General features: G+C 52.5%; 2 protein-coding genes across 2 annotated transcripts; both read left to right on the top strand.

The window, feature by feature from the left end:
* The first annotated feature begins 810 nt into the window (after window positions 1-810).
* On the top strand, window positions 811-5,230 carry LOC111151301 (keratin 14). The gene is made up of 8 exons (XM_022509195.1): window positions 811-1,409; window positions 2,633-2,715; window positions 3,266-3,422; window positions 3,562-3,723; window positions 3,809-3,934; window positions 4,038-4,258; window positions 4,356-4,402; window positions 4,976-5,230. Exons 1-8 carry the CDS (start codon window positions 867-869, stop codon window positions 5,071-5,073), a joined length of 1,437 nt encoding a protein of 478 aa, XP_022364903.1. The 5' UTR covers window positions 811-866; the 3' UTR covers window positions 5,074-5,230.
* Window positions 5,231-14,167: 8,937 nt separating this feature from the next.
* Window positions 14,168-20,393, top strand: LOC111151487 (keratin 9). The gene is made up of 9 exons (XM_022509501.1): window positions 14,168-14,501; window positions 14,565-14,857; window positions 16,420-16,502; window positions 16,615-16,771; window positions 17,048-17,209; window positions 17,904-18,029; window positions 18,152-18,375; window positions 18,757-19,064; window positions 20,374-20,393. The coding sequence occupies exons 1-9, from the start codon at window positions 14,168-14,170 to the stop codon at window positions 20,391-20,393; spliced, it is 1,707 nt and encodes a 568-aa protein (XP_022365209.1).
* Window positions 20,394-21,579: the final 1,186 nt, after the last annotated feature.

The following is a 21,579-nucleotide window of genomic DNA, read 5'->3' as shown; positions in this document are numbered from 1 at the left end:
CCTCGGTGGCACGGGGGTCCGTAGCAGAGCCAGCAGCAGTCTGACTCCATGCTCTTTCACCATGGCTCTGGCTGTGCCTGACATGCCACCTGTCCTTGGCCAGCTGCCCTTGGCCAGCCAATGCCATGGGCCCACTCACAGGTATGTGGAGGATCTCAGAGTCTGTGCCCAGGGCTGGGGAAAGCCTCCTGGATTTCCCTTCAGGGGGGTGGCAGGGTGGGAGCCTGAGCCACAGGACTGGCTGGGCATGTTTCCAGGATGGGACAGGCTTCTTAGCACAGCCTAGCAGGTCAGATCTGGGAAGACCCCCAAGAACTTCTTGTCTTTTTCCATAGATGGTGATGCTGAGAGGGCATCGCTGTGCCTCCCGTAACCTTGCCATGCTGGCATTTTTCCAGCCAGGTACCCCCTGGAGTGATGGACTTCCTCTCTGTGGATGTCAGAGGCCCACCTGGTTCCTGGGACCCAGGTTTGTGGTGCAGAGGCCCTACTCCCCGCCGCCTGGCTGAGCCCGGTGCTTGGGCTCCCGAGGGCCGTGGCTCCTAGGGCCGGATGGGAAAGTATAGCCTGCAGGCCCACACCTCCTATGTGAATCACGCCTGGCGGGACGAGAAACCAAAAACACCCCAAACAATGAGTTTCCAGTAAAATATGATAGACGTGATGAGGCGGGGGAGGGGAGGGATCTGACTGGGAGTTGGCACTGGCTGTGGGTGATGAAAGCCAAGGGGAATGGAAAATGCCAGTCCCGCCCCCTACTCAGGAGTATAAAGCACCCACATCCTATTCCAACTTACCTGAGCACCTCTCTCTCCTCACTGCCGACTCACTCGCTTCCTCACTCACTCACCTCCCTCCTCGGCACCATGACCACCTGCAGCCGCCAGTTCACCTCCTCCAGCTCCATGAAGGGCTCCTGTGGCATCGGCGGTGGCTCCAGCCGCATGTCCTCCGTCCTGGCTGGAGGGTCCTGCCGGGCCCCCAGCGCCTACGGGGGCCTGTCCGTCTCCTCCTCCCGCTACTCCTCCGGGGGTGCCTGCGGCCTGGGGGGCGGCTACGGTGGCGGCTTCAGCAGCAGCAGCAGCTTTGGTGGGGGCCTGGGTAGCGGCTTTGGTGGAGGGTATGGTGGTGGCCTGGGTGCTGGCTTTGGTGGTGGCTTTGGTGGTGGCCTCGGTGCTGGCTTCGGCGGTGGCTTCGGTGGTGGGGACGGGCTCCTGGTGGGCAGTGAGAAGGTGACCATGCAGAACCTCAACGACCGGCTGGCCTCCTACCTGGACAAGGTGCGGGCCCTGGAGGAGGCCAACACCGACCTGGAGGTGAAGATCCGGGACTGGTACCAGAGGCAGCGGCCCGCTGAGATCAAGGACTACAGCCCCTACTTCAAGACCATTGAGGATCTGCGGAACAAGGTGTGCAGATTGGGCAGCAGGACCTGTCATTACAGCGACCTCACACTGGAACAATAGAGGCCTCAGGCCACTGGCATCTTTAGATTCCAAGTCAGGGCCGACTCCAACCCCAGATCCCTTCTTCTGGCTCCAGACACCTCTGGCAGAGCTGGTCAGCGTCCCTGGCCTAGCTCATGGCCTTCTGGGCTCCAGACCCCAGGCCATGTGAGACAGGGGATTCCTGCCTTTGTGTTTTACAGAGGGAGAAGTCAAAGCTTTGAGAGGGGCTGGGAAATGCTCGAGGCCACTCAGCAAATCAGTGGCAGAACTGAGTCTAGAACCCTTGGGCCCACTTGCTAATGCAGGAGACAGCTACCTGTTGCCCAGCACAGGGGAGGAGCGAGGCTGTAACGGGACCAGGCTAGACACCCAAACCACTCATTAGCTCATTAGTCTGGGCCGTGGCGGCTGCCGCCCATGGGCCCTGGCACCGGCCCCTCCCCACAGAAGGGGGGCCACAAAAACCCAGCAGAGACACTCAGTGATGACCCACCTTACATGGCCTGCACAGGAGGGAGCCTGGGAGACTGGTGTCACCTGACTCCAGCCCCACCCCTACCCCCTGCTCCAACCTGGGAGCCCTCCCCACTGATCCTGCTTCTGGGCGTCTGGCTCTGATGTCTTCTGTGGATTAGGTAAATCAGATGATGAGGGAGGGAACTCCAGCCAATCCAGGGTTCAATCTTTGTTCTTGTTCTTCTGCCTCTTCTTTTCTTATCCCCTGGGCTTGCTGGGTCTCCTCTTTTGGGAAAGCCCCACTTGAGGTCCCATGATCTCGCAGGCTTGAAAAGGAATGTGTGAAGACTGGCAGGGCTGGCTGATGCACAAAGAGGAGAATCAGACCTGGGAAGGGAGTCTTGAGAATCTTAGGTCCCTCCTCTCCTCTGTAGGTGGGGGAAACTGAGGCCCTGCAACCCATCAGTGATGGAACCGGGAGCCGTGACTCAAGGGCTTTCGGTTCCAAGGCCAGGGCTGTTTCTAGCCACTCTTCTGACCAGGAGTCAGCAAAGTCCTGGGTCAGAGCTGGGCCACTGGGACTTCTCCTTTAGGTTGCTGTGGCAAAGGCTTTGGGAGAAGGGGAGACTCAGATGAGAGCAGGAAAGCAAGCCTGATGTCTCAGGCTGCGGTGAAGTCTGGCTAGTGATGTCCGTTTGACCAACGACCTGTGTCCTCTCCATCTGCAGATCCTCACGGCCACTGTGGACAATGCTAATGTCCTCCTGCAGATAGACAATGCCCGGCTGGCTGCTGATGACTTCCGGACCAAGTGAGTTTGCAGTGGTGGCTCGGGTTGTCCAATCTTCCCAGGCTGGGGCATTTTCATGTTCCCTAAACAGATCTGGCAAGTTGCCAGGATGGCCACGTGAAAACCCCTTGGGGTGCTTGTAAAAATACAAGCTTCTTGGGCCCCACCCTTGGAGTTCTGATTCAGTTATTCTTAACAGGCTACCTGAGTGATTCTGATCCACAGCCAGGTTTGGGTGCCATTGCTTTAGGGAGAGGTGTTCCCTACTTCCCCACCTGCCCTTGAAGTGCAGGAAGCAGTCGCAGTTGGAGTCCTGCCTGCTGTTGGTTGTGGGGCCAGAAGCATCCCCCCTCCCCGAGTTCTACAGCCTGATGAACTTCTTTATTCCCTGCCCCCAGGAATGCTCAGATTGGAGCCATCAATGGGTGCTGTGTCCAACCATGCCATTTTCAAGATGGACTCCCTAAACTACCCACAGCGGGGGCTGGTTGTGGCTGCAGGGGGCAGAGAACAAAGCCTTCAAGTGTGGCCCGGTTGGGTGTCTCATTTGTTTTCTCTCGGGTCATTCCAGGTACGAGACGGAGCTGAACCTGCGCATGAGCGTGGAGGCTGACACCAACGGCCTGCGCCGGGTGCTGGACGAGCTGACCCTGTCCAGAGCCGACCTGGAGATGCAGATCGAGAGCCTGAAGGAGGAGCTGGCCTACCTGAAGAAGAACCATGAGGAGGTGAGGGCCGGCTTAGAAGATGAGCTGGGAGGGAAGGGATGGAATTGAGATGGGGGAGGGCAATGCTCAGACCAGGAACATCTCTGACTGGGGAACCACAGTGAGGATCCTGACTGCGGACTGTGCTTTGGTTGTGCAGGAGATGAACTCTCTGAGAGGCCAGGTGGGTGGAGATGTCAACGTGGAGATGGACGCCGCCCCCGGCGTGGACCTGAGCCGCATCCTGAACGAGATGCGCGACCAGTACGAGAAGATGGCAGAGAAGAACCGCAAGGACGCCGAAGACTGGTTCTTCAGCAAGGTGGGTGTCATCCCGGGTGGAAGGGACCCAGAAGACTGGCCTTCCAGGCACTTCTAGTGTGAATGTTTTTTTTTCTTTTCTGCAGACAGAGGAGCTGAACCGCGAGGTGGCCACCAACAGCGAGCTGGTGCAGAGCGGCAAGAGCGAGATCTCCGAGCTCCGGCGCACGGTGCAGAACCTGGAGATCGAGCTGCAGTCCCAGCTCAGCATGGTAGGCGAGCTAGCTGCCAGGCATGGATTGGACTCAGGACTAGGCAGGAGGGAGTGACTACGCTCATTGATCCCTGACTCCCTGATCTTTCCCTCCCTCACAGAAAGCATCCTTGGAGAACAGCCTGGAGGAGACCAAAGGCCGCTACTGCATGCAGCTGGCCCAGATCCAGGACCTGATCGGCAACGTGGAGGAGCAGCTGGCCCAGCTGCGCTGCGAGATGGAGCAGCAGAATCAGGAATACAAGATCCTGCTGGACGTGAAGACGCGGCTGGAGCAGGAGATCGCCACCTACCGCCGCCTGCTGGAGGGCGAGGACGCCCAGTGAGTGCACCGCCCTCCAGCCCAGTCCTGTCCCTCTTCCCCATTCACCTGTTCTACTCCCTGTGTCTAATGATCTTGCCCTTTTCTGTCTTCACAGCCTCTCCTCCTCCCAGTTCTCTTCTGGCTCTCAGTCCTCCAGAGACGGTAAGACCTTCCTCCTCATCAGGCCTGGACATCACCACTTCCTGTCTCCCAGCAGGTCTAGGGAGTTGGCTTTTTGAGGGGCTGAGCTAGAGTTTTCTCACCCAGGATCCCTAATAAACCTCTTTGGGAAGGAGAAGCCATTTTCTAAATCTTCCTTAGTGTTAGGAGCTGGTGGCCTCTACTTTTTACTTCTGTCCCCTGGTGTCTGTGGCAGACCCCATGGTTCTGGTGGTCAGCACCAAGGACAGCCCCCCCCCCCCCCCCGGCCCCCAAGTGACTCTTCCCCTGAGACCAGTCCACGTGGGTTGATCTGGACTGAACCAGTCTGGTCCGAGTCTGTAAGAGCCTCCAGTCTGAGGACACAGACTCTGCTCCTGACCTTAGGGAGCTCTAGTCTGAAAAAAATGTGTTGATGGTATCAGTGCTATGATAGGGCAGTGAGTGAAGGGATAGTCAGGGTAGAGGGCAGCAGGGAGATAGTTCATTTAAGTCCCATCAGCTCCCTGGTCTCCCCACTCTGTTTCTCCACTGCCTGTCCTCTGCTGGTAACACCCTCTGTTCCCTGTTCCCCAGTGACCTCCTCCAGTCGCCAGATCCGCACCAAGGTCATGGATGTGCACGATGGCAAGGTGGTGTCCACCCACGAGCAGGTCCTTCGCACCAAGAACTGAGGCTGCTCAGCATCGCTTAGGCCTAGGAGGCCCCCCATGTGGACACAGATCTCACTGGGGGATCCCCTCTCTTGCCCGCCAAGCACTTCACACTTGAGTCCTTCCTCACCCTTTCCCCCTCCTGGCAATCAATAAAGCTTCATTGTGAGTTGCACAACTCCCGCCTCTGCCTGGTCATTGTCAGGAGTGGAGGTGGGGAGAACGCGGGGGAAGCATCTCTTTGGAGCTTAGCACCTGGCTGCGGCCTCTGGGACTGGGAGAAAGGGCCTGGGGGTGGGCTGGGCTCAGGTCCTGGGTTGGATTTCCTCATCTCGAAAGATACAGTTAGAAGTGTGTCTTAGGTCGTTCGTGGTGTCTCCCAGGGCACGGAGGAACATTCATTCACTTACTCATTCATTCGTTTACTCACTTATTCATTGGTTTGTTTATTCACTTGCCAATAACGTGGACACAACATGCCTTTTGTGTGCCAGGCACTGTGAAAGGTTAAAGATTTTTTTTTTAAACAATTTGTCATCAGGGATTTCTTTGAGAATATACCGAAAGCTATAGATCTTCTCTCCTCCCCCAGCCCAATAAGCACACACACACTTGCACGTAACTCATGAGGTTCATGGGTCCCCTAAACTTATCAGTGGAGGTCCAGAAACCTACTCATGCTTTATTGAGAAGTTGTCTCCCTCCATCCCACCTGCTCTTGCCTCTAGAGCTGGGGTGGAACCAGCCTGCTATCAGTTGACGTAGTGTAGGTTGATTATCATCTCCAAGCCTCCTTTTCCCTGTCTGTAAAGTGGGTACAATGACATTACCTACTTCATGGGCTTTTTGTGAGGATTTGCTGGAAGAACGCATGAAGCCCCTTAGCACAGGGCCTGGCAGTGTGCAGGCTCATTCACTGTGAACAATACTGGGTGAGTTACCTCTCGCGTGTGGTGATTCTCCATCTATGATGAGGGCAGTTTTACAGGCTTTGGGAACAGACTGACTGGATTCTAACACTGGCTCTGTTCTGTATTAGCTCCGTGATCTTGGAGAGTCTGTTTCCTCACTTACCTAGTAAGCATGGTGAACTCAGCTTCTTGGAGTTACTATGGGAATCCAGTAAGTGAATGCACAGGTTGTATGTTGCAGGAGACTTCTCTGGTGGAAAGTGTCTTTCTTTCTGCAGGGGGCTGGAAAAGAGGGAGAAAGGGGAGGATCTCACCTGAGTGCATAGTGAAGATTCCAGAGGTTGGGTGGGGCTCATGGCCTTGAGCTAGGAAAGAGTTGACTAGTCACTGTGTCAATTTCAAGAGCTCATTCATTTGGCTGCGTGAATGAAACTTCAAGGCGGAACCAAGGATGGGACCGGGGTTAAAGAAAGTCTTAGTTCTTGAGAGCAAGGGATCTGGGATCTTGAGAGCCCAGGCTCTGGAATTAGACACCTTGGGTTGGAGTCCTGGCTCCCACACGGACTAGCCTGGAAGAATTTGGAAAAGATCCTCTTTTACAAAATAGGGAATGAAAACCCTTACCACATAAGGCCAATGGTAGATTGGATGATCTCATGCAGGAAAGAGTTTAGCATTGTGTTTGGCACATAGTTGGTGCTCTATAAATGGCAGAGTAATAGGGTGAGTTATTAGGAATTGGAATGAAGTGATGTTGGTTTCTCTTCACCTCATCTTCACCCCAGGGAAGAGAGGCCTGCTTTGTGTTCCTGAAACTCTGGGATGTCTTTTTACCTGAGTTTTGGCATTAGGAAGGGCTTATCAGGGGTGATGTCTGGGGGAGGGTGCTCCATTCTGGAGATGAATGATTAGTTTTGGAAGTATGAGGGGACCACTCAGGGAGGAGGGTGTTGGAAGGAGTTTCCTTGGATACTGGGAAGGGATGGTTTTGTGGCCCTAAGAGTGATAAGACCCACATGATATCTTTAGGGATGCCAGACCCCAGGGACTAGTATTCCCAGCTGGTCAATGAACTCATGTATGGCAGGAATCGGGGGAGTGGTTCCCATTTGGGAGTCCACATGGATCTGGGAAAAGAGCCAAACCTTCCATCCTTCCATGAGGATGGAAGCCTAGAACATTCCAGATTGTGTAAAAATTCCCAGACATCACTCTGCTGTGGAGATGGTGGCAGATTAAAGTTTCCACCCCCAAAAGAGATCTGCTTTAGAGGAATAGAGAATGTGAGATTTTTTAGACTTGAGTGTGGGGTGAACTTCCCCTCCTCTTGGCTGGCTACCATTAAATCTGTTTGCAGGGAATATAGGAGGAGTGGGAGTGCTTGATGGTAACGATGGTGGCTGGAGGCCACCTGGTTGAAAGCAGGTTCAATAGTGGGAGGGAAGGAACTCAAACAGTGGGTCTTGAGGCGGTTCCACCCTGTCTGGGCCCCACAGGGAAAAAGCAGACAGAGCCGTCATGCCAGAAGCTCACATGGAGACCTCCCTCTCTGGGGTCCCTGACCACTATATTGCACTGGGAAGAGCGGAGTCAACGCTTTGAGTAATGCTGCTGACCCATGATCTTGTTCACAAGGTCTGGCACCACAAGAACCGCCTAAAGACCAGGGCCAGACTCTGACGACAATAGCAAGACTGCCTCCCCACGGCCACCCCGGATTTGAACCATAGGAAACCAGGAAAGTGACTCCACAGCACAGTCTAGTGGACGCAGAAGGAATTGCCTGTGGGATGCCTGGGGCAGGTCACGTGGCTTCTCTGGCTTCCTTCTGCCTCTGCCATTTGGCAGCAGTGGTCCTCTCTCCATGCCCTCTCAGAGTACAGAGGGGCAGTGCTGGAGGAGTGCAGGCGACCGCTCCCCCAACCTCCTCAACTTAGAGGGATGGTGGCCTGCTCGAGGTCATACAGACTGAAAGTGGACCAGGCACTCAGGCGTCTGGTCCTTGACCAGGCCTGTGCTTCCTTCCTGCTGTGTTCTGGCTCAGGGATAGGACCAAGCTGAGAGCCCCACCGGACCAGTATGCATTTTTTCCTGGCTGACTCCGAGGTTTTTGTCTTATGGATGGGCCCACCTTGAAATACTGGGTCCTCTTTAGTTTTGGGCGCCCTTTTTATTGTGAAAGGAACTCAACTGTGTCCAGGGAACTTGATGGGCCTAAGTAGCATGTCAGCCTGTGGTTACCTGATTTGGTGAAAGGCTCTTCCTCAAGGCCACCAGTACCTGATTTGGGTAATGTAGCCAAACTAGTCCTACAACTGAGTGTCAGAGGGGGCAGCCCCAAGGACGCCCTAGGCCCAGGAGGCTGGAGGTCCTGATGTCGCAGCCTGGCCCACCTCACTGAGCTTGGATGGTGCCACAGAGGGGACACGGGGATGCTAGGGACTTCCGGGGCAAGGGCCTGGCCTCGGACAGACAGGACACGCACCAGCAGCTCCTCCTTTGCCCTTTGCTGGGCCAGCACTTTCCTGCAGGGACTTCCCTGTGTGGTACCATCAGCTGTAGGGCCAGCCCTGGGAAAGGAAGCTTTTTCCTTGGAGGTATCCTTCCAAACTTTGGGGCATCTCGGCATGAGAGAAAGGGTAAAAAGAGACACAGAGTTAGAAACAAATGCATATAGACAGAGAGACAGAGTCAGAGACAGAGAGAGACAGAGAGAGAGTCAGGAACAGAGACAGAGTCAGAGACAAGAGTGAAGGCTTTGGGCTAGGACTAGGCAGTGAGGACCATTCATTCATTCATTGACTCACTCACACATATTTATTGAAATGTGCTCTTTCATGAGTGAAGGAATATGGGGGGCATTGAGATAGACTGAAACAAGGAGAGAGGCCAAGTGAAGAGGAAGGTAGAGAGGGCCCCAGAAGGGGTGTGAGGCTGGGGATGGAGAGGAGCCCTGAACCATGTGTCCGTCTTAGCTCCCACTCACTGGAGCATAAGCCCTGTTCTACCTTCTGTTCGTTTAACTCTGTGGCTGTGGCCAAGACACTTGGCCTCTCTGAGCCTCAATTTAGTCACCTGTAAAATGATCTAAAATTAGTATCTACTTCATTAAACAATTGTGAGGATTAAATACAACGAGGCAGGCAAAGCAATGGGGTCTTGTCTGGAGCCCTGGAGGTTTCTTGATGGAAGAAATCATGGTCCTCCAAACTTTGTGTGCACTCCTCTCCAACCCTCACTGAGCACAAGTCCTCGATCTTACTAGGAGCTCAACAGACCAGAGGGGTAGACTGATAACAAGAGAGAGGGCTGATAACCCAAGTTGTCCACAGGGTTCCAGGGGAATTTAGGGGGAGGCACAGTGTCACGGGCAGGAACATGTCCTACTAGGTGCTGGACCCACACAAGTAGCTTTACATTAGCTCTTTTAAGCTTTACCATCAACCCTTTAGCCACACTGGCCTTTTGCCTTTGCAGTCATGTCACTCCTTTCCACCTCAGGATGTTTGCACATGCTGTCTATGCCTTCCCGAGGATGCTCCTCTTCTGGCCTACTCCTACTCACTCTTTACTTAAGTGTCTTTTTTCCAGGGAGGCCCTCCCCAATCTCCCAGATGGATTTCATCTTTATTACATACTCCCCATTTTTCTACCAACCCAATTTTGAACTATACATTTCTTCTTGAGGATCTGTTTTATCCCATAACTGTCCAAGAAGGCAGGGGCAAATGTCCAGTTTGCTCACAGCTTTATCCCCAGCACTCAGGACAATGCCTGGAATAGAGCAAGCACTTAAGAAAAGAATCCCAACTTACAGTGGGGAAATTGAGATTCAGTGAGGGGAAGCAACTTTCCCCAAATGAATGGAAGAACTTGGCTTTGGACTCAGAACTGTCTGGCTCCAAAAGCTGGTGCTCTGAACCTCTTTGCTAGGTATGTCCTGGCACCCTTGCCCAGGGCCCCTTGTGTCATGGGTTCTGGCTATGTGGGGTGGTGGCAGTCGCCTAAGATGTGAGGACAGAAGTGTTGGCAAACAGATGAAGGCACCTGACCTTGAGCCAGCAAGCAGTCCCTGCCTAGATGGGTAATGGAGGCCTGGCCAGCGGGCCCACGCCTGCCTCCCAGAACAGCCACGCACGATGACTCAGGGTGCTCCCTGGGCCCCACCTGGGGCTCAGTGACACACCAAGTGTGAGGTGTGAGCGGCTGGTTGCAGGCAAGCCCGAGGAATTCTGTCCTTGCCCCCTCAGTCCCCAGCCCCCCTCCCCGCTGCCCTCTGGGAACACCTTGTAGGTGGATCTGGTTTCCTCTCTATTCCTCTGTTTGCCTGAATCTGAGCAGCCCCTTGTGTCCCACTCCCCCCACCCACTGTGGGCAGGGCCTGCACTGCCAGGTTTGGTGTGGTGGGCAGGTGTGGACTGTGGCCTTGGCCTTGGGGACCCGCCCTGGGTCTCAGGCGCCAGGGTGCCCTGAGCAGAGTGTGCGTCATTTCTCACTCGTGCTCTGGAGGTTTCCTGTAGGAGGGGTTTCAGTTGGGAACTCAGAAGGCTGCCCTGAGCCCTGAGAGGGTATGAGAGTGAGCTAGAAGAAATCACTCACCCAAGCCAGGGCTCTGCGAGCCTCCCCCATCCCTGAGACCCTCTTCCGTGGTCTGGATCCCTGTGACAGGGAACTTGGTGGGGGGTAGGGGGAGGGGACGGTGCCCAGGGGCTATGGGAGGAGGGCCTCATTTCCGGACTGTAGGACTGTCCAGTGCAGCAAGCTCCTCTTGACACTGGAAGTAGGGCCAGATGTGGAGGGCACTGGCAGATGTGGGGAGCAGGGCTGCCCATGGGGAGCAGTGGGGCATTCATCCATCAACCCCTCCTGGCGAGCCCTGATGCCTGCGCTGTATTTATGGCCCCTGACAACCATGTGTGGGCGGCTTCTCATGAGGAGACTGAGACCAAGGTCCCAGGGTTGGGAGGCAGCCCCTTCTTTCTCTACTCCATGGCCGGGCCTCCTGAGCCCCAGTGAGGAGTGCCAGATGGAGGGAGCAGAGAGACCGAGAGAGAGCTTGGCAAGCCCTGGAGCAGATACGCAGGGACAGCCCGGAGGTGGGTGAAAGGCCTGGACTTCGTAGCCCTCAGGGAAGAGCAGGGCTGGCAGTGACCAGGGTTCCCTCAGTGTAGGTAGAAAATTGACCAGATAAGTCCAAAATTCAGGGGAGAGCCAGCTGTGACAATCAAGCACATGCACTGTTAAGTTCTCACCTCGCTGTCCCCCAGGCAGATGGGTGTCTTGTCCCCATCCGCACCACCCCCTCCCGCCCAACGCAGGCAGCCCCGGAATTCTGCGGGTTGCCACATGCTGCTCTGAGCTGTGTGTGGGTTCAGGCTGCCAGGAAGGTGGAGGGAGGAGGTGGCTGAGGACAGGGGTTGGAGGGCTCTGGACCCCGGCTGGAAATGGGCTCTCTCACCAAAGCCACCTGGGTAGAGGTACCCCAGCTGGAAGCTTCTGGTCAGGGAGGCGGGTCCCAACTGTCCCAGCACTGTCAGGCCTGGATGTTTTGGGCCATCCCCACCCCGACATGAATGTCTCTGCTGAGCATGCACATGCAGGACCCCAGAGGGGCTGCTTTTCTGGCTCTGGCCTCCCCTGCTCACCCAGCTCTGCCAACCCCTCCTCTGTCCGGCTCCAGCATCTTGGACATGGGGTGCACATCCCGGGGTGACAGGCTCACACGGGGACCAGGAGAGGAGGTAAAAAAGGCTAGGGCCTTCCCAGGGCTCCAATCACATCTCAAGCAGGTGCTGGGCTCACCAGAGAGCTTGGCAGGAGCCTGGGAAAGGTTTACAAACAACACACTTGCCACCACCCGTGGTGTAAGTTTCCCGTGTCTTAGGCATTCACACAATGCCATCAAGATTTTTTTGTACTCCCTGTTTAACTTTTTATTTGACATTTAACATTTTATATTAGTGTTTTGTATCATCCATTTAAATAGTTACTGCATTTTGGTACATCAGCTCACCTGTCATTTTAACAAATAGATGCTTATGAAGGAAATCCTATACTACTCTGTTACTACCAAAAAATGAAAATCAGAATCACTTGCCGGAAATAGAAGGAAATGATATAAGTAAATACTTAACTTCTAACTAGATGCTGTTGCTTCCTGTAGGTTCTGAGCCCAAGGCCAGCTTTGGTTTGTGAAATGGCGATTGGCGACTAGGGAGGTATGTTGAAGGGGCTGTAGGGTCCAACTGGGATTTTCTCCTTGACTGATCAGAAGGTTGAAAAATAGAAAAAGGAATGTTTTCTTCACCATGTGACCCAATATTATTTCATAGTCTCCATGCATTGCTTAAAAGCATCTCAAGAAACACTGGTCCTTTATGAAGCCTGAGCATCCTGTAGCTACAGCCCAGAGGTCATCGCCTTTTCCAGAAGCTGTTGCTGACCCCCTGGTGTCTCTCTTCTCACCTGTAGATCTTAGCCTCTCCTACCTGGAATACCAGTTATCTTTCCTTTACTCCATATGTGTTGGGATCTTACTTGGATGAGACATGGTGCTGGGCACTGGGACAAGGACCAGTTGAACAATGGAGCAAAGTGCAAAGCCAGAGGAAGAGGATGCAGGAGGGCTTCATGGAAGAGGGGACACACAAATGGGTCGCCAAAGATGAGTAGGAGTCTCTGGGTAGAAAAGATGGAGGGATATTTGAATTGCTGCAAACTGGAAGCTCTGAGCATTATCTGAGGTTTGAGGGGCATTAGGGAGCATTGCAGGATTTGGTTAGGGGGTCTGGGGAACGATGGCGGATAAGGCTGGGATGGAAAGATCAGTATGAGCCTTGAGTGCCAGGAAGGTGGACCTTATCTTGGAGGTGAAGGGAAGTGACTGGAGTGATATGGTCAAGTCTGGGTTTGGAAAGACCACTCCGGCTGCTGTGTGGAGGAGGAGTCAGGACTGAGAGAGGCAGGGAGAGGAGCTATGAGTGGATGGCAAAGATCCAGGTGAGGGCAGAGTCCAGAGGGCTGCTGGGGTTGAATGACCAGAGGCAGTCACACCGTTTCTCGAGCACTTCTCATGGGTCTCTACCTAGGAAACGGGCACCCCATTAACAACATCCTTTTACAGAGGAGGGAGCAGAGGCACGGAGCACATACATAACTTGCCAGAGTCACACAGCTTGTGAGTGGGGAGCTGGGGTTGACTCAGGTAGTCTGGCACCAGAGCCCCCCACCTTCCTTATCTCTGTCTTCTGGTCTTGCTCACCAGAACATGCTTCTCACTTTCTGGCCGGAGTAGGGGGCTTGCAAGTTCCAGGAGGGCTGGAAAAGCCACACATCTCTGTATCCCTCCCAGTGCTCAGTATGGGCTAGGCAATCAACCAATATCTATTCCATAGCCCCTGCTGGGCCCTGCTGGAGGACCAGGACAGTCGAGCCCCTTGCCTTCGTCCTCAAAGGTCAGCCAGCACCAGCACCGTTTTATGTATTTGGTCCTTCTCCTGCGTCTTTTGTGTGAGCCCCGGTTGCCATTTCCGAGTGCTGGTGGTCATGTTGCTTTGTCACAGTCTTGGCCTCTCTGCCATGCCACTTGTCTCCTTCATCAGACTGGAGTCTCTGGGAGCAAGGACTGGGCTCCCCATCAGACCGGGGCTCTGAGAGGGCGGGGCTGGTCTTCTCGCCCTCACTGGCTGCTCTCTGCGGGCAGGGTACAACTCCTTGGTACCCCAGTCCTACCACCCACACAGTGGGCACTAAGTTGGGAGCAGGGACGGGTGCAGACAGTGATAATCATCAATGTGGGAGGTGACTCTGCTCCTGGGAGTTTCCCTCCCAGAGGGGCTAAGCCTCAGACCCGCTGTCAGGCCGGCCAGAGACCAAACCCCAAGATCTAGGTCACCCCCTTGGCAGCAGAGCTGATTTATGGCACCCCTGACAGCCTAATATCACCAAATTACCCCACACAATGGAGAGAGGCTGGGCTGCCTCTGGGCAGTCAACAAAGGACGCTGAGCCTGGGGCAGCCCTGCCTTCTCCTGATCCCAGACCTCCTTCATGTCCGAAGGGGGAGGCTGGTGCAGACAGAGGGCACACCTAGGCGTGCCACCTTCAGCTGGGGGTATAAGTAGGAAGGCCTGGGGATGGCTTGGTACCCTGCACTCGGGAGCTAGCAGCGCTCCAACAACTTCTTCCTACTCGACGAGCCAGCCATGAGTTGCAGACAGTTCATGTCCTCCCCGTGGAGCCGCAGCAGCTCTGGGGGCAGCGGGGGCAGCATGATGTCCTCCTTCAGCCGCATGAGCGGCTCGGGAGCTGGTGGAGGAGGGGGCCGGTTCAGCTCTTCCAGTAGCTATGGAGCCAGGAGCTCTGGGGCCTGTGGGAGGGGAGGTGCTGGCAGTTTTGGCTCCAGCTACGGTGGGATGTCTGGGGGAGGCTTTAGTGCTGGTAGCTTTGGTGGACGTTCTAGGGGCTTTGGTGGTGGTTCTGGAGGATGCTTTGGGGGCTCTGGGGGCTTTGGTGGTAGTTCTGGGGGAGGTTTTGGAGGTATTTCTGGAGGAGGTTTTGGAGGTGTTTCTGGAGGAGGTTTTGGCGGTGTTTCTGGAGGAGGCTTTGGTGGTGGCTCTGGAGGAGGCTTTGGAGGTGGTTCTGGAGGAGGTTTTGGGGGGTTTGGCAGTGGCTTTGACAGTGGTGCCGGTGGTATTCTGGGTGCTGATGAGAAGACCGCCATGCAGGACCTCAATTCCCGGCTGGCCTCCTACTTGGATAAAGTGCAGGCACTGGAGAATGCCAACAAGGAACTGGAGAATAAGATCCGGGAATGGTATGACAAGCAGGGACCTAGGACCTTCCACAGGGACTACTCGCCCTACTATGACACTATCGAAGACCTCAAGAACCAGGTAAGTGGGGAAACTCTCTTCCCTCTCTCCTGGTCTCTCTGTATCTCTCTCTCTCTCTCTCTCTCTCTCTCTCTCTCTCACACACACACACACACTCACATGCTTCATCTTTCAAAAAGGTCAGATGTTAGACCCCAGGCTTAGGTAACAGGGAATCCATCTTTTAAGAAACATTATGCTTTCATCAAAAACAAAATGTTTGGTTCTTGATGGTACCAGGGCTGGGATTTTGGCCTGGGCTCTGGGCTTTCACCATCATGTTCCTCACTTTCAGAGTCTGAACAGAGCAGAAAAGAGGCTTAGATGAACATGGGTGAACCTGGGACTGGATGTAGGGGGTCTCCTCCTGGCCTGGCCATATTGGAAATGAAGAGGCAGTGTGGAGGGAGCACAGAGATGGAGGCGCTCTGGTGAGAGCCACTGATGCAGTCCTGGGTCTGCCATCAATTCACTGTGTGATCCTGGGAAACCTGATGCCCTCTCTGCACCTGTTCTATGTATTTAATGCAGAGGATGGGCAGACCAGCTCTTAGGTCCTTGTTGATTTGAAACTTCTATAATCACATGAAAAACAGGTAAGAATGCTACTGCCCCCAAACAGGTAGGTCATATGGCTCAAGAGAGGAGAAAATCTGTGCCTGCCTCTCCCCTCACTCTCTGAGAATTTAGAGCTTTCTAGTTTGGGAAATTAGAAGCTGTATTTCTTCCTTCCTACTTCTCCTGGACCTCTATAGAGGCTTGTCTCAATCTTTCCAGGTACACATGCTAGTTGTTTACGTGATGAACAGGATCTAGAACTCTGGGGATAGAAGTAATCTATCCACTCTTCCATTCTCCCCCATGTTTCTCCCATCTGCCCACCCTCCCACCATCCATCCGTCTATCCACTCATCCATCCATCCAAATGTCCATCTATCCATTTATTCATTCAGTCAATTTAATGAATGACTACCCTCAGTGTTGCCCTTGGCAGACATAGTGATGTAGCAGACTTGGTCTCTGTCTTGAGGAGCTCACAGTCTAGCCAATTTGCTGTTCCCACCTGTTCCCCTTGCCTTTACAAATTCTGATAAACAGCCTCTAGATATGCTGTTTCTTCTACCCCAAACCTATTCCATCTATTTATCCATGTGGAATCTTAGATGCACAGGGACAAATTCAGTTGTCACCTCCTTCCTGAAATCTTTCTTGATCTCCTATAGCCATATGTCATCTTTCCTTTCCTTGAGTTCTTCTATGATAACTTTGGATGTGGTAGTTGACTGTGGGCTCCTTGAGGAGCAATATCTCATTGATCTCTAAACTCCACAGTGTCTTTTGTAATAGATCTTTAAATATTTGTTGAGTGAATGAATGAATGAATGAATGCCACACTGAACATCCTTGCTGAAGCCCATGAGAGTTCTGTGGGTCGTACCAGCTGTTGGAAGCTCCTTCTACCTCTTAAGCATCTTCCGGGATGGAGTCCTCATCTCTTACAGATTTGCCTGGCTTCTTGCCCTCCCAGCAGGGAATCATAGCAGGGGAGCATGAGTTCCATGCCATCTCCTCTTTTTTTTTAGATTGTGAACATCACAGTGAACAGTAATAAGACTCTCTTGGATCTTGACAACACTCGCATGACACTGGATGACTTCAGGATGAAGTGAGTTCTGCTCCCACTCCCTCTGCTGTCATCAGTCTTTCCCCACCCTGTAGTGCTCTGAAGGTCCCTATAGGGACAGGTGCCCTCATTCCCTACTGTGGCTGGTGTGCAGGTATGAGATGGAGAACAGCCTACGACAAGGAGTGGATGCTGACATCAATGGCTTGCGGAAGGTGCTTGATGATCTGACCATGCAAAAGTCTGACATGGAGATGCAGTATGAATCTCTGCAGGAGGAAATGATGGCCCTCAAGAAGAATCATGAGGAGGTACGGTGCTGGGTACTTGTGGCTTATTGAGGAGAGGGAGGAACAGAAATGCAGAGACAGTGAGGGGACAGCTATGGGGCACTGCTTGGGAGACACCCTCTCCCTGACATATGAGGACACTTCCAGCGCCTCCTTTGCACTGCCTATGATGGTAGTTGTGCTTTGCCTTCACAACTGTGCCTCCTTTTTGAACCTCTGGGGAGAGAGAAGGTGAAGGCTATAAGTTGGTGGAGAGGATCTCACCCCTTGACTTCACATCTCCTTTGTTCCTGGCAGGAGATGAATCAGCTGACTGGGCAGAACTCTGGAGATGTCAGTGTGGAGATAAATGCTGCTCCTGGCAAAGATCTCACCAAGATCCTCAATGACATGCGTGAGGAGTATGAGCGGATCAGTGCTAAGAACCGCAAGGACATTGAAATGCAATATGAGACTCAGGTGAGCAGAGTGGGCTGTCCATTCAATCTCTCTCTCTCTTCCACGGATCCCTCCACTCCTCCACCCCATCTCTCTATTCGCCCACCCCTCCATCTCTTAGTTCAGCTGTCACCTATCCATCTTCATTCATTAAACCACAAACACAATTATTGGGTAGCTTGTCAGTAGCAGGTTTTATGTGAAGTCCTGATGTCTCAGAGATGAGCCAGATAAGACTGCTGCCCTCAAGAAGCTCATGGTTTATTACATATGTGAACCAGGCAGAGCATGAAGAACTCATGTAAGGCTATGTGCCCTCAGAATCTCGTAGAGGTACATAGTATGCCTCTCATGCCACACTGAGCTCTCTGATGACTCCCTTCCTCCTTGGTCCTCCAGTGCTTAGCATAGACCCTGGCACACAAGAGCATATCTATAGTGTGTGTGTGTGTTTGGGGGTCAGTTTGAAATAAGGTTAGAAAGGTGGTTTGGGGACAAGTGTGAAGAGCCTTGAAGCCTTGCTGAGAGGGAATGTTCAGTTGGGGGAATTTGATTACCCTGGCTGGCTAGCAGACCCAGAACTCAGGATTACTTGTCTTTGTTTTTGGTTCACTCCTGGCCCCAGAGGTAAAGGTCCTGATGGGGGGTGGGCACAGAACCTTGCCCCTGGAAGTCTCTGGTCCAGCCTGGTTCTCATTGAGCTCTTGGATTTTAGATGAGCCAGATGGAGCACGAGGTGATGACCAGTGGCCAGGAGATGGAGTCCAACCACAAGGAGGTGACCCAGCTCCAGCGCAGCATTCAGGAGATGGACATTGAGCTGCAGTCTCAGCTCAGCAAGGTTGGTGGTTCTGCTCTAGATCCTCTGTCAGGGTGAAGCACTGAAGGCTTGGCATGATCCCTGGAGTGAAGGGGAGGAACTATGATGTAGCATCCCTCTTACAGCCTCCTTCTGCCTCCTAGAAATCGGCCCTGGAGAAGTCCTTGGAAGACACCAAAAACCGCTACTGTGGCCAGCTGCAGCAGTTGCAGGGGCAGATCAGTAACCTGGAGGGCCAGCTCACTGAGATCCGGCAAGAGATTGAATGCCAGAATCAAGAATACAGCCTTCTGCTCTGCATTAAGACACGGCTGGAACAGGAAATTAAGACCTACCGCATCCTCCTTGAGGGTGGCCAGGAGGACTTGTAAGTTCCCCGGGACTCCATGGAATCCCTAGGAATTTCTATGCTCCTGACACTACATCTGTCCCTCTAGATAGAGGCAGCTGGGGAAGTTCCTGTACACAAGGGTCTGATGGGTTGAGGACTTCTTCATTCTGTAGAGGAACCTCAAGGCATTTGGGTTTTGGGAAAGGAGGTTGGTAAAGATGAGAGAAAGGACTAGTCCTTGCTCCAGGGAGAGAGAGGCTCTCTCTTCAAGTTGTGATGCCAGCCCGGCCTGTCCTCTGCTTTGCAGAAGGAAACCTTAGGAAGTCTCATATTTGGGTCTTGACTCTGTCCAGGTCCATCCTTAAATATGTATGTGGGGTCACTAATTTTTCTCTCTGTGTTATCTTTCCTTCCCAGTGAATCTCATGAATCTGGACGAAGCCACTTTGGAGGTGGCAAAAATAGATATCAAGGTGGAAGTGGAGGCAGTCATGGAAGAGGATCCTGGGGAGGAAGTGGTGGCAGCTATGGAGGAGGAAGTGGAGGCAGCTATGGTGGAGGAAGTAGCTCTGGAGGAGGAAGTAGAGGCAGCTATGGTGGAGGCAGTAGCTCTGGAGGAGGAAGTGGTAGTGGCTATGAAGAAGGCAGTGGATCCAAAGGAAGTGGAAGATCATCTCAGTCCCAGTCCTCTTCCTCCAAATCTGGTGAATGTGATGATAAACAAGGTAAGGGACAACTCTAGCTTGTGAGGTCAGGGGGGCATAGGTTTTAAGCTGTCAAGTTAACCACCCCTTTTTGAGTATCTTTGAGCTTTCTGGGAAATGAGTATTCTGAACAGAACTAGATTTTAGGGAGGTGTATACACTCTAATGAGGTGTAATACATTTGCCCTTGTTTCTGAATTGTCATTCATTAATTTTGATAGAGTTTTGGGTGAGGCTAGGACCAAATCTACACATGTTCTGAGTCTCAATAGCATAGGAGATGGGTTGGAAAGTGTGCATTATCTTATATATTTCCCACCACACCCTATGAGGTGGGTATTGTTTTACCTGTTTTAGAGATAAGGAAAATGAGGTTCAGAGAAGATATGTAGCTTATTCAAGGTCATACAACTAACAATTGAGGGACTCAGCTCTGTGGGTCTCTACAGCCAGTACTTTTAATCATCATGAGGGTGGGGAGACCTGGATTAGCATTAGTTCAGGTAGAAAAGAGGTTCAGGTGTTGTAGCCAATGGTTGGCTCATACAAGTCTGTTATATGGTGCAACCATCTAAAAAAGCAGATACTGAACATAATAATCTAAATGTAGAAGAATCACACAGTCAAGTGGTCTCCAGGTCAGAGAAAGTTTCCCCTCTTGTATGTTGAATTTTATAAAATAAAAATTTAATATGAAATTGTAGTAAAAGCCTGGGTAACACAACTGGGAATGTTTAGCTCAGAGAAGCCTTGAGGTGTGTGGGAGCTCTCCTTCTCTAGGGTGTCTGATGTGGTTTTGTGTGTTAAGTGGCACTGCAGGGCCATGGATGTGGTTGAGGCCTTGCCTCAGTATATAAGAAATTTACTAATATAGCTGTTGAGTGGAGAAAGGGTCAGGCTCATGAGCCTTCATCCTCAGAAATGGAAGGGTATCGGGGCTGAGACTGGGTGGCTCAGTCAGTTAAGCATCTGCCTTTGGCTCAGGTCATGATCTCTGGGTCCTGAGATTGAGCCCCACATCAGGCTCCCTGCTCAGTGGGGAGCCTGCTTCTTCCTCTCCATCTGCTGCTCCCTCTGCTTGTGCTCTCTCTCTCTATCAAATAAATAGAATCTTAAAAAAAAAAAAAAAAGAAATGAGAGAGTATATGTTAGGGCCGCTGCAGGAGAGGTTTAGGAATTAGATGGGGGCCACTGGGACCCCCGGGTTCTTCCAGCTCTTCAAGCTCCAGTCTCCTTGCTCCCAGTGTGCCCTTCTTTCTTTAAGTCTCATTCTCTTTCTCATCTTCTAAGTTCTCTCTTCACACTCTTACCTCTCTTCCTCTCTCCACAGGCTACCAGAATCAATATTAGAGCTCCTGTAAACATTCCTGGCCCTGCCCCAGCTGAGTGTCCTCCAGACAGGCAGCCTCCCAATGAAGCCTGCTCATTGTCTTCTGGCATCAGGCACAGCTGGCTACGAGCCCCAGAGCTCATTTGGGACTGCCCTGAGTGGGTCTCTGTCTGCCCATTGACTCCCTCCCTTGGGAGGGTTGGGGAGACCTCTCTTCCACTGTCTGGTCTCGGGGTGATCCCACTCCCTGCCTGATTTCAAGTTCCTAATAAAGCATTCCTACTGCAAATAAAACTTGGGCTTTGACTGATTTGTTCTTTGGGATTAAAAAAGAGCAGAAAGGAGGTGAAGGGAGAACCCACTGAATCCACTTTGAAAAGTGTTGGTTGGGTTTTCTGTAAGTTGACCTTTGCTTGTAACAAAACAACCCATAATTTAGTGAATTCAGATGACAACCATTTATTTAGCTCATGATTTTGCAGTTGGCAGTTTAGACTGGCAGTTCTATTTTCCTTCATGCATCTATGGTCAGCTATAATTTGGCCAGTGGCTCTGCCTCTGGGGCTTGGCTACGTGCTGTTGGGGTGTTGGGGGATGAATGAGACACATGACTCTCATCCTCCAGCTGGCTACCCCTAGCAAGTGTCCCAAGGGAGTGAGTAGAAGATGCAAGACCTCTTGAGGCTTAGGCTCAGAGTAATCACTTTGGCCGCATCTTACTGTCCAAAGCAAGTCCCAACCTTGCCAGATTCAAGAGCAGGGGAAATAGACTCTTCTTGATGGTGGGAGCTACAAAGTCACATGGCAAGGACATGGATATAGGAAGGGCCATAATTGAGGCCAGTTTGTGCAAATGGTGTGCCATAGTCTATTAGCAGGTCATGTGTTAGGTACAGAGGGAAACAGGACAAAAACAATGTGATTTTGCTTTGGAAGATTTCACAGATGGTAACAAATACAGTGCAAATAAAGTGCTCCAAGGCACAGTAAGGAATATTCCACAAGACAACAGCCAACAATGTTCTCCAGGGATTCTGACTGGGCCTGATACAAAACTCCTTGTTCTAACTATGGACAGATGGACTCTCAGCCCATGTTTCAGATATTACAGCTGCTTATCAAACCTTCCCAAAGTTTGGAGGCTTAAAAGAATTACATTTGTTTGAGGGCTTGGTGGGGACAGCTCACCTCATCTCCACTTGTCAC

This window comes from Enhydra lutris, unplaced genomic scaffold, assembly GCF_002288905.1.
Source record: "Enhydra lutris kenyoni isolate GAN:26980312 unplaced genomic scaffold, ASM228890v2 scaffoldscaffold26, whole genome shotgun sequence".
Classification (NCBI taxonomy): Eukaryota; Metazoa; Chordata; class Mammalia; order Carnivora; family Mustelidae; genus Enhydra; species Enhydra lutris.
This window is presented reverse-complemented; position numbering and strand designations above follow the sequence as displayed.